At 32.5% G+C, this 13,202-nt stretch overlaps 1 protein-coding gene across 1 annotated transcript; it reads left to right on the top strand.

Moving 5' to 3' along the window:
- The first annotated feature begins 10,326 nt into the window (after window positions 1–10,326).
- Window positions 10,327–11,924, top strand: LOC128999270 (uncharacterized). The gene is made up of 2 exons (XM_054425669.1): window positions 10,327–10,557; window positions 11,671–11,924. The coding sequence occupies exons 1-2, from the start codon at window positions 10,394–10,396 to the stop codon at window positions 11,867–11,869; spliced, it is 363 nt and encodes a 120-aa protein (XP_054281644.1). The 5' UTR covers window positions 10,327–10,393; the 3' UTR covers window positions 11,870–11,924.
- The last annotated feature ends 1,278 nt before the right edge of the window (window positions 11,925–13,202 follow it).

Genomic DNA, 13,202 nt, shown 5'->3' with positions numbered 1-13,202 from the left:
ATGTTGCTTTTACCATTTAACAATTGAACTTTAAATAAAGAAAGGGCAAATAATTTTTGATTTACGTTTTCAGTTTGTGAGGGTTCATTCCTTATCATAATTTAACATAGTAATAAAAAAAACACTTAAAATATATTTATCTGATTTAATATGCAGATTAGTTTTGTAGTACATAATTATTAACTATTCGAGTTTAAATAATTTGTGGGATTTCTGAAGGATTTGCTGTAATCCTCAAACAGGTGACAATAGAATCGAATTAAAACACCGATCTTGTGACATAATTTACAAATTGATTACAATAAATAAGTATTTATGATTTATGTAAGAGTGTTTTTGTAATCCTGAAACAGGTGACAATAAAATCGAATAAAAAACTGAACTTGTTACGTAATTTACAAATTGATTACCCAAAATAAGTTTTTAAGAGTTAGACAAAAGAAATTTATGTAATTTCTATTAGTAAATATTATTAAGCTTATGTAGTAGTGTATCACATATTTGAGTTGCACCCATGGTTATTACAAAATATCCCCGCAAGATTTGGGGGCAAGATTTGATAGCTAATGGGTTGATATGATCTTTAATTGCGGGGAATTTCCGGATTTAACACTTTGGCGACTATAACCACAAAGATAACAATAAACCCTGCAATAAAGGACAAAACTGCCTCATTCAAATGCCTCTTAGCAGTTCACACGGAATTGTATACAAGAGATTGTAATTTTATGTATTTTAACTCCACAAATCTTTACGTAATCATATGGAAATTAGTCAAAGAACAACTTGGAAATCGTTCGACAAAACTTGTAATTTTATAGATTTTTTTTCAACGCATCCTAATATTTTCAACCGAAAATATAAAAATTAGTCAAAGAGGAACTTGGCAAAGGTCCAGCTTAGAGGGGTGACAAAGGAACGCTTCACCTTTTGTAGTCGTAACAAGCTACTGTGACTGTAACTTATCGGTTTTCAATTGTAGTTACGTTCAGAAGCCTCCTTAGAAGTGCCTCTCTGCTTTGCATGCTGATCACACTTGCCATAACCACTCAGGTAATAGTCCAGTCAAATAATGGTTTAACCTCCAAAAAAATCCGAAAGTTTTGAAAATTTGCACACATATTTCTAGGTTCCTAGGGAAGGTTATACCAAAAGTTCCCATAAATATAAAGCGAGCTCTAGCGGTAATTGGTGACAACAGGGCACCCTTTTTAGTTTTTGACTAAAATCTTGAGAACCGTCGGTCGGAGTTAAACGTTACTGTATGCCAAATGAAAGAACATTAAATTTCCATGGGGTAAGAACAATGGTGCAAACTAAATTGTGTATTTCGTTGAGAAAAAACACCATATTTTAGGGCCCTATAACTCAGTAACCATTAGGAGTAAAATGAAAGTGTAAGTATCATTTTAGTTGAAGATTTAATGCTCTTTTATTTGTTATACAGTCACTTTTTACCTCAACCAACGGCTCTCGAGATTTTAGCCAAAACCCAAAAAAGGTGCCCTGTTTTCACTAATTTCCGCTAGAGTTTGCCTCATATTTATGGGGATTTTTGGTATAATCTTCCCTAGGTACCTAGAAATATGTGTGCAAAGTTTCAAAGCTTTCGGATTGTTTCGGAGGTTGGGTCATTAATCAATATATTTGGACTGGACCATAATGGCTGATGTGTTGTAGAATGCTAAATTTAATTTATTGTGTTTCAACACCATTGCTTATTTATTGGTTTGGTGGTAATAGTATGGTATAACCCCTGGTATTTAGATCTTTAGGTTTGTAGGCGAGCTTTGTAATTTTTTAGCTATCCAGGCAATTTTGTTTGAGTTAGTTGGTTTCAAAAGTCATATGATATCTTAGACAATTTATGTCGTAAAAAAATTAGAACATTTTATACTAGTTTACACTCAAACGGCTGAAAATATATACGAAGAGATATACCATTGGTAAAAAGGTGATTCAACTGTTAAATTCGTTAAAAAATAATTATTAGAGTCAATGACGTTGGTTTCAGGATTTATTATGAGAATATATTAAATTGCAAAGTGTGTTCGTTGAAACATCAGACATTTTCAATGGATCGTTCACAAAGGTTGCATCAGAAAAATTCCTTATGTGATTTGACAACATAAAAAATCATATGTTACTATTACTACTAATATCACATACATAAAATACGGTGTCTATGATAGAAATCCAAATTATTTTTAATTAATTCGTTATTAATTTTCTGATTTATATCTACTTCTCTGGTATATTTTATTCAAATGTACTAAACATTCATCCTTTGCTCCGAGTAGAGCTAGTTATGTCAGCACTTCAAAGTATTTCTCAACAAAAACCCAAATTCAAGACATTCTAATTCACACTATGAATTTATGGGTCATACCCTGAAAGATTTATTGTTGAAATTGTTTGCAAGGACATTGAGTTATTTTCCCAACGCCTTGAATCACTCATGCCTTCTCATGAACAGCTATAAAAAATAAAACTTTGATAGTTCCACTGTGAAAATCCTTTGATTCGTGGCATTAACATAAATATAATCTATTAAATTTCCATATGTGCTGTATAATTACCTGTACGGTCCGGTTCTGTTTCTGAAGAATTGAATTTATATCACATAACACATTTTCTCTGGATTATTTCTGAAATCTATGGATGAACACTATTGTTAAGCCAACAACATTCAATTAATGATTTATTTCGTGATTTATTATTTTTCGTACAAAACGACTGAATACAATTAGACGTAAAAGTGAAAAAGCAATATCCTTTTACTGTCAAAGGCGTATATATTGTTGCCACTTTACAAGTCTTTGACTCGGAATGGCTTTGTCTCTTGTCAGGACTTTGAGTTAAATCGACACAAAACAACACGCTAGGAGATTTATGAAAGACATGAAGATGTTTGTTAGATGGTGACATCACTTAACTCAAATGATATAGCTTTGAAATCCATTAAATAATTACTAAAATCTAAATACAAAACAATGAAAGTTTTTATTACGTTTTAAAAAGGTATTAAGTATTATGTAATTTTCATGGATACAATATTTTTTTAATCTGTTATATTAATAAGTAAAAATCTCACATTCAAATCAAGGCATAGTGGTCAATTTATTTTAATTGAACTCAATTCAATAAATTTGTGTTCTATAAGAATTGATTACAATTCCATCCCTAACTTCCCATGAATGAGCCTCAAGACGATTTTTATGTAGCCATTTCAAACAGTTTGAGTCAAATATCTAATTGAACCTAATTGTTAGAGTTTAGTGCTTAGTACAGTCGGTTTTGTGGCCTTGATTTCATAGTATCTAGAATAATAAATAAAAAGTAATGGAGGTAATAATTTGACCTGGCCCTTTTATCCTTTAAGTATAAAGTGTCCAAACGTGAGTTAGATTAAGCCAAGAATGCCAGAACGCTGAGAGACTTTTAAAATTGGCTAAACTCTAGTACTTTAGAGTTTAAGTAACATTATTACCCCATAAAGAGCAACAATACTGCAGCTAGAAAACAATGGTTGATGCATAATTGTAATTTTAAATTTAAAGTACTTTTTAAGTTGAACGTTTTTGTACAGACTGCTAAAAAATAATGCCAAAAAGCACTATTAACAAGTTATTAGTGAGATTCCATACAAGAATAGACGTTCAAGTGATGACTTGAGCAGAAAGGGAGGCAGCTTACAATGTGATGTGGGGTGTATATAACCATAATTGCCCAATATTTTCACTCACGATGGTGTCTCAAAAGGGCAAGAATGCCGTGACACTTTGTTGGCAAAGTTTCTAACTAAAGGGGAATTAATCACCGTACAACATCCCTCGCCTTTTGTACGCAAATCGCTGCGTGAAAGAGAACTTGTTAAGGGGAATTTGTATAGGTTCGCAAGCAACTTTGTTTTCAAACCGAAACTCTGTCGTACAATTAAGTGAGGTAAAAGTGGCAAAAAAACAATCGGGGTTTTTGGTTGTTTTTTATAGATTCGAGCCTCTGGATGTTGGTGAATCTATATAATGAATTACACATAATTATAGATAAAATGTAAGCAAATTGAATAATAAATTTAAATCCTGTTGTTCATAGGCATAGATTATATAATCGTAAATACTCCTTGAGTAGATCTACGCTTAGGTATTTTATGATACAAATTAAAAATTTCAACAAAAAGATTCTTTACGATCGTTAAAAAGTGGGTTAAAAATCTAACAACTCAACAAACGAAACTGTATAAAATGCAAATAACATTAATAGCTTAAATGGTGATTTATTTTCAATGAAAATAAAATAAAAATATTTTCAAATATTTAAAATGTCCGATTTTTTTACACCACACTGCCTGTACAGCTTTCATGCACAATACTGACATTTATGAATGTGTTAGACATATCAATAATAAATTAGTCACGCGTATGCTATTGCAGGCGGTGGTATATTGTTGCAAGCTGCGATATGTTGTTCATAGATTTTGCTTTAGTGTCTCCGGTTGTGATGTTTGTAATATTGATGCAGTTTGTAAAAAAACTTTTCAGGTTGAGACAATTTTTTAAAGATGTAATGTCCTGATACATTTTGACTGGGTGGGATGTGTTTTCAGCAGCTGATGATTTGTTGTTGCATTTAATTATATTTTGTTGCAGGTAGTGACATTATATTGCAGGTTTGCAGTCAGTGACATATTGACCAGTCACACAGCACAAAGTAGCAAACCAACACAAAGGTTACATCAGAACATTCAACATTCGTCAACAAAGGATTGTATACGGCAAGCTAGCGGTCACACCGCAGTCAAAGGGCTCATCATTTATTTGATCTCATGGAATGTGATAGAAATTTAATATCCATACGAAACATTATACATACTTATGCACAACACAATAGCTATTTTATTGTTAGTTCATGTCAGCAGTGAGTGTCAGGGGTGGAAAAATTATGTTTTCGTACATGTATGTCATACTTTGAATGTGATTCCCCATTTAAATATTGTTTCTAATGGTTGTAAGGTTTATTAAATATCCTGCAGATCAAACAGTACTTGGCCTTGATAATCTACTTTTGAGCGGTGAAAATATCACTAAATCTTATATACAAAAAAACTTCTGCAAAATTTATGACGGCTAGCCTGACCATTCTACTGGACCAAATTACACGCTGTTGGTACCAAATGAAAGATATTTTTCTGTAGATGTGCAGAATCCCTTTATAATTAAAAAAGGCTCAAAAATAAGGATAAAAAATTAATTTAAAATTTAAAATAATTTACATGGACCTTATGGGTTACCATGTTGGTGACAAAATAACAACAAAATATAAACAGAAAATCTAAACAAATGGAAGAAATTCTAATCACATGTTTTATTTACAGAGTAAGGTGAAAATAGAGAAGTTCGCACAATACATACTTTTGGTCGCGTTTTCGACCACGGGGCGAGCTCTCGTAGGTATACTAAGATAGTAAATAAAACCCGAGATCATTTTGATATGTAGGCATCTCGAGAAAGTTAACTGACTGTTACTAAACAAATTATATAATGCTGACCATCCTTTTATTTTAAACTTAGTTGTATGGCACGTTTTTCTTTGGCGATTTTACGGTATGATTTTACTTTGTGTTGTATTTTATTTTTTCAGTTTAGTTGTGAATTTGAACGAAGTTGAAACAAGTGGTAAAACCTTAACTTGTCACAGGCCATTGTACGCGATGCCAGAATGTCCCAAGCCTCCAGAGAAAGAGTTTCGTTCATTGTAACTGCGTTTTATTGTTATCCGAGTCGTTATCGCCTCCTATAATGCTCTCGACACTGTTTGTGGCGACTGGAACGGCCTTTGTAATGTGGTTTAATCGTCACCAATAAAACCAGGTTCCGAATCGTTTCAAACGTTTGCTGTCGACTGTCGGCGAATTAAAAATAAACCAATTGGTGTTGCCAAAGACTATGGTTTTTCGCAGAGGCGTTTTCATTGTAAACGCAAGTGGAATTCACAAGTCCCTCCTTAATGTAATAGAACAATATGTTTGAGGTATCGTGCAAAAACAGTACCCAACAAACATTTTTAATTTGTTAATTTTTCATTTCTTTGTTAATTTTGTAAACTTCATAAATTACTTTTCACCCAAATACAATTAAATGTGTTGTGAGATGATGTAGGAACCGACTATAGCCCTTTCTTTGAACTGAATTTCAATTATACATGGGCTCCTGTTAAACATTGATTTGCACATTGATTTGGTTCAATCATTTGGTCAGTGATTACAATTTTCTCGCAATTCCTCAACGATTGACCGGTCTGCATGTATTAGTCGAGGTTCAAAATCAATGACCCATCTCCCATTATCCTTGGATTTAGCATCGTGAAGAGATTTCTTTCTCATTTTACATGTAAACCATGCTTAACTCGGACTTCCAAAAAGATATATTAGGCTCAATTGACCGGCTGAAACAACCATTCTATGCATGTATAACAGTATGGTTCTTATAGTCCACTAATATTCATAAGCTGCCAGAGTAAATGTGATAAATAATATAAATGATTGTAAATACAACGCATGAAGGTGTTTAAATATTAAAATCTCCCTTTACGGGCTTCATCCAAGGTTGAACTACTGCCTCAGACCTGTTATGCATACCAAGTCTCTTGTAGGGGATGTTTACGTCCCTGGAAAAAGAATGTTAGAAGTTAGAAAAGTTGCACTTATCCCCTGGGTAGTATACACACATCGAATTTTGTGGCTGACTCTTAAAACTGTCATATGAGATTCATTAGTCTATTGTTGTCTTATGGATTAGCATGACTAAAAGTAGGACAAGGAATAACTCAGCACAATGTTCGATGATTGGTCCGCAAACACTAACGCCAGATTGTCTACACGAGATTACAACGGCTTTAATTGTCATCCTCTATCAACACTGATCTCAGTTGTAATTTGAACCGACTATCGTTTCAATATGACAAAGGTTATTTGCCGATTCCCAGAGCTAGATTTAAGATGACAAAGGTTTGTGTTACCTTATTGTATCACCTTTATGACAACATTAGATTGTTTAACGTTTTCGGTGTTACAAAAACAGAAAATGGTCAATTATTGATGACGAGGAATTAGCAACTAATTTAATCGTTCTTTTGCCATTTTTGATTACTCCGGTAAAAAAAAAAAATAGTAGACAGAATAATTACTGTACACCATCGTTTACCACTATATTTAACTAGTTAAAGAGGACTGCAGCCAATTGACATCCAATATTAGCCGTTAATTAACTATTCTTAACGATCATATATTTTTATTGTCCTAGGACGCGAGGCATGAGTCAGGTATTGTTTTTCACATTACTTCAGGCTAGACCTAGGGGTTGCGGCATTATCACTTAGATAAAATCCATTGGATATTTGGCGGGATTTGAACCCGGGACCTTTTGGGCCGAAGTCCGACGCTCTAACCACTAGACCAGGCCGCTCCCCAACGACTTTATAATAAGATTGGTGAATATATAATCATTAACTTCAATTGTAAGTACCTTCCAACTTTACACATCCTAGAGCGTTAATTCAACCCAACTTGGAAATAAATATTTTGCAAAAATATTAGGTAATATTTCAAAAAAGTATAAAAATATGTTTGTACGAATGCCTGCAACAAAATATGTCTCCATTGCAGACAGAGCAGTAATATATGTGAGATTACAAGAGCAATAAAACTGTTGAAGAGACGGAACAGTTCCCCCTTGAGACAGTCGTTTATATTGTTGCCACTTTACACGTCTTTGACTCTGGATCGCTTTGTCACTCAAAGACGTTTAAAGCATTTCGCTATAGTGTTATGACAGTTGTGCAAACAAGGAAACTGCTCGGCTTCAATCTATGTAATATTCTAAATGCTTGGACAATTATTGTAAGTATATATTTGTTAGATTTACATAAAATACACGAGTGCTGATTTATTTATTTATTCATTCATCCGTAACTAATATAATTGTATTATCGTTAGCCGAGAATTACGGAAACTATTAATTATGTATGTGCGATTTTAATTGCATTTGTTATTGTGTCGTCGAATATTTAGACTAACGAGCTGAATTTATGGTAACGAAATGGATGCAAAGAATAATAATGAGGGATTTGAAAATACGAATTTATAACATGTAGAGTATATTACAGTTTTCACGTTTGCTGGTATGCTTTTTGTAATGGTTTAAAATTTACAAACCTTTTAAACGTTTAATGATATCAAAGGAAGTTTCCATACTAGTTTGAGGAGAGTGAGTTTGTTCAAAAATAAAAATAATATAATAATACTTAAATATCTAATAACATAAATCCTAAGGTATTTAGTAAATAGTAGATGAATATGGGTTTTAGAGGTAAGGATCTAGAATACATTTAATTGTAATTACAGTTTTAAAGTTTTCCATTTACACTCTACTCTTGTGTATAAACAATACTAACCCAATATCACAAGTTACATTATATTCAATTGTATTGAGGTTTAGATAGTCTGTAATACATCATTTTCAAGTTTAAATAATAGTTGTGAAAAACTCTTGTAGGCCATAATTAAAGGGATTTGATGGATAAAACTTATTAATTTATAGTTATTGAATGCATTTTAAAACTTAAATATATATTAACATAAATACTTTGAATTGCATTCTTGAAGTAATATTACTTATAGGAAAATATTCCACAATACATTACAAGTTATCATTTAAAAAAGTCATTCCTTTGGCAAGTAGTTATACAGGGTGTCTCAGGCCACCCGGCCGGCCTCTATAGCTCCAATATGAAAGCAAATGGAAACCTAATTGAAACTGGAACCCCCTTTTTTGACCCCAAGGAATTCAGCTAAATTATTTTCAAACCCAAAAAAGCACCCCAAAGGGCAGATTTTGGGGGGTGGGGGTGGTTTTTGGGAAATTTTCAAATGTAAAGGGGGGTCGTGTTATACCTCATTTTAAAGGTCCTTGAGTCCTGAGTATTTTAGTGGAAAACGTTTTAAATTATTTTCATCCCTATTTACAGGGTGTTCAAAAACGTACAAAAAATAGACCTTTCAACTAGCCTAATTTTCACTGCAAAGAAGTGGAGTTTCGTGGGGGGTTCAAATTTTGATAACACTTTAATTGCTAAATGAGCTTTCAAAAAAACTCTGATTTCAACCCTTTTCCTATCTTTTTACTTATGTTACGCATTTATGTGTAATACTAATGTAATACTAATACAATACTTATGTACAACTTAAGTGTATAAATATGTATTGTATTTTACCTGTTGTATTTGAAATGAACAATAAAGAATTTTTCAATTCAATTCATTCATTCAATTCATTTTCAAACCTTTTGAAGTTTTAAAAGCTATTATCTCAAAAATTTCAAATGGCAACATGGGTTTAATTACAAACCCCTTAAAAGTAGCTACAATTTTTGTATTTAATGTTTTTTGGTATCTTTATTGGTTAAAGAGCTGTAGCGAAATTAGTGTGTTTTGAGACACCATGTATGTGTAAAATTAATTCAGATATTGAAAAACTTGCTGATTGATTAATCCTGGCGCTAAGTATATGTGAATACCAAACCTACGTCCTCACAAATATTTCTGCAGAAAATCCCCCAAGTTATTATTTGGGAGACGTGAGGAATTTATTGAATTCTTCCCCGGGCTCAGCCAACACCTTCAATATAAACAACAAGAATTCCTCTAAGAATTCCCTCGGTAACATTCCACATCTGGGTTATATTAATCTTCTTCATAAAGTCATATTTCATACCTCGGATATTGTGAATGTGCATTACTTTAGAGGCATTTAGTTTCACCTTCATTACATCGTTATGGCATACTTGGTTACACTATTTCCACAATTCTATGCAAAAGGTTTCATCAGGAAGGAGTATTGTGGTATGTATTTTTTGGTGGGGGGGGGGTACAGTTAAGGGGTGTAACCATGTGTAAAAAATCCATAGTAAACATTTAGCTGGACATTATTGATGGGTCAGTTAGAGAAGTAGCTAATTTATAGGTTAGTTTCATACCAATCGAACCTTAAAGGAACGTCAACGGTGACCGAGTATAATGCGTATCATGCAATCGATTTAGTACACAGCTGAAAGTTTCAAACTTAAAACATAAGTTTAGATGAATCACCATTCTATTTACAAAACCATCCTACCTTATTTTGTTTATATTTGCTCTAATTTGTCATTATAATTAATATCCCTAGTGTTAACTAAGAGATAATGTTATCTCTAATGTTCAGAACGTTTGGGAGAAAATCAACGAAACCCGTAATGATTCTCTAAAATATATTGTAATCAAACAGTACTAACATTCACAACGTTTATGTACTCAAACAATAAACACATTTGAGCGTAAGATTTCAAACTTGTGCGTAAAAATGAGTATGGAAATCACAACACCCATAAGCCCGTTCTACCACTTGAGGTATTTCGTGCTTTGGGCTTCATTCTTCTACATTGGACTCGGGGCTCTGATTCTTCTCGTAGGACATCTGAGACATCTAGAAGTCAAAGCCATGTTTGAACCTTACTACGAGAACCAGTAAGTATTGCTTAGTTGCCCCTAGGTAGAGTTCTATATTAATCATACAAGTCCGTTGATTTAATTATCATTCGACATAGTATAATCAATGATGTTTGGATACTGACGTAGACCATATACAGTAGCTTATCTCTATACACAGTAGAATTAAGCCACTCACAGACTGTGCTACTATAAAATTCTGTTTCCTACTTTATGATTTTATTACACTTTTGTAAAATAAATCATATTCTAAAGTGAGTTGTCCTTTTAACTTGCCTCCGTTAAGAAATATTTTGTAAATTGCGTAAATCAGTTATTAATTGAAATAATCAGACTCTGTCGATGGCTAAACTAATTACATTTTAAATGGATTCTAACTTAAACATGTTAATGAGATTTAACTACTCTTTAACTACTATTTAACTACTCTCCACAGTCAAAAATCCATATTATTAATACGCTACATGAAACTTGTGAACAATAAGGCTTTTTTGGTTAAAGATTTAGCCCCACATATTATATACCAAAATGTTCGTCTAGGTGTGTAGATTTGCACACTGACCTTACATTTATCCAAAAGTCCCTTGGTCTCTGCCCCAGTGGCTTTTAAAGTTCCCATGGTATCCTTATGAAGAACATATTTGTTTACACTATGATCAGCTGGATAATTTAATTGCTGTTAATATTTTAGTTGCAATTTAAGGAAACGTGTGCTACAAAGAGTATTTAACATATTTCTATATTTAATACTACCAATATATTGTGTATATTTATGAAAACAGAAAAAATATTAAGGTACCGGTACCCACTTATTGTACATCGTATAATTTTACCTGGGCAAAGCCAGGTTTTGCTGCTAGTACTCTTTAATGGACATCCAAATTGGCTAATTTCGTTAATCAATTCACATAGGTATTAGGTGTCGTTTATTTTGTTTAAAATAATTCTTGATGATAAAGCTAAAACTTTATTGAAAATAATAATACACGTCGTAAGGAAAGAATAGGAGTTAGTTTTTCCCTCACAAGCGTATAGCTTAACGCAGTTTACTTAAAAACAAATTTCAATCAACATGTTTATTCAATTTTTTTGTTTAATTGTGTTCCTTTTTTTGTAATTTTTTGTTTTCAGTGAGTGTGACGACCCAGAGTGCAGCAAAGTAACGAGGAAGAGAATGGCACAGAAGATACGGGATGATGCGGCAATGGCGGAAAAAGAGAGGATATTCCGTGAAAAGAAGCAAAAGGAGAGGGAAGAGAAGAAAAAGAGAAAAGAAGAAGAGAAAAGAAGGAAAGCTTTAGAAGCTGAGGCACAAAGAGTAGAGGAGTAGTTTGTTGTGTCTGTGACTGAATGTTTGGTTACATACTCTGTGTGTATGTTTGTTAACAATTGTTTTAAAGTATAAATTGCCAGAGTTTAACGTTAATACATCAAAAGCTATATTGTTTATGCTTGTGGTTTTAAAACGTTAACATATTCTCCTAAGAAAGTGGTACTCGATCTATTTTAAAATGGAGTGAACGGAGATCTGAGCGGATATTAAAAGACTATCCTATTTAAACCAATAAAATGTGTCATGCATATTATAAATCAAACTCATAGATTTTTAGTGTGCTCAACTAAACAGCAAAACAAAATATATATAGGCTAAATATTTAAAGATTTCACGACTTTCTTTATTATGTAGCCCTATCATAGAATCACTGGTTAAGATACAGAAATTATGTGAATTTTTTTGCAATGGATCACACATTAATTTGAATTAAATTTTACGCTGTAGGCCTAAGCTACTCCTCTTAAGACAAAACGTATAGCATTTTCTAGGGGAGAGATGAATCAAATTTACATATACCACAAGTTCTATACTTCTATTTGTAAGTTGTTCTAAGTTTTACGTTGGTGATTTTAAAATTCAAGTTGTATTGATAGACATAGTGGAGGGTGGGAAAATTCTTAAATAATGGCAAATAATTGATTGGCCAGGCTTCTTGCCAATGTATTTTATTTATTCATCGGATTGACTTAGCTTATAGTAAAAGATTATAGACTAGTTTTAAACAAAATAGCTGGCTATTTATTTGTTTAGACACCATAATTACATTCCAAAACAAACAACTAAGAAGAAAAAATGTAACGATAATATTTGAATGATAACGTATAAATGTTGGCAATAAGACAAGAGTAGATAAAGCCCGATGTAATGTCGTCTCTCATATACAAGCTGGAATATCTCTGCCATCGTATACCAGCTGATATGTTATGTTTACGATCATTCTCGTCTATAACCAAACACTGTGATCATTCTATGCTTACCATAGATCCCAGTATACGTTGGAAACATTTACAATGAGTGTTGTGCAATTTTAGTGAAAATAAGATTCTTTGTTTTGTTATTGAAGGATAAAAGCTCAAAATGTGATGACGTGAGATGGTTATGTGAGAATGTCTTTTATAAATGTGTTTCAAGATTTTTGACCGATATTTAGGTGTTCGTGGATTATAGGGTGAGGCTTTTTATTTTTTTAGTAAGTAAGATTTTCTGGATTTGATACATTTCTAGTTGTATTTACGTAGCTGACAACAAATATTTTGTGAATCAATACGCATTAATTAATTAGAAACGCACACTTTTACAAATAAAGAAGAATATTTGTATGCAGATT

Source organism: Macrosteles quadrilineatus, unplaced genomic scaffold (genome assembly GCF_028750875.1).
Source record: "Macrosteles quadrilineatus isolate MER2022 unplaced genomic scaffold, UCM_ALF_1.0 Scaffold_8__2_contigs__length_117827958, whole genome shotgun sequence".
In the NCBI taxonomy this organism is placed as follows: domain Eukaryota; kingdom Metazoa; phylum Arthropoda; class Insecta; order Hemiptera; family Cicadellidae; genus Macrosteles; species Macrosteles quadrilineatus.
This window is presented reverse-complemented; position numbering and strand designations above follow the sequence as displayed.

What these genes read in the sequence shown, in the direction of transcription:
- LOC128999270 (XM_054425669.1), top strand. Translation starts at nt 10,394, where the DNA reads ATGAGTATGGAAATCACAACACCCATAAGCCCGTTCTACCACTTGAGG. An exon ending in GAACCTTACTACGAGAACCA is followed by an intron (nt 10,558 to 11,670) that starts GTAAGTATTGCT and finishes TTTTGTTTTCAG; the next exon opens with TGAGTGTGACGACCCAGAGT.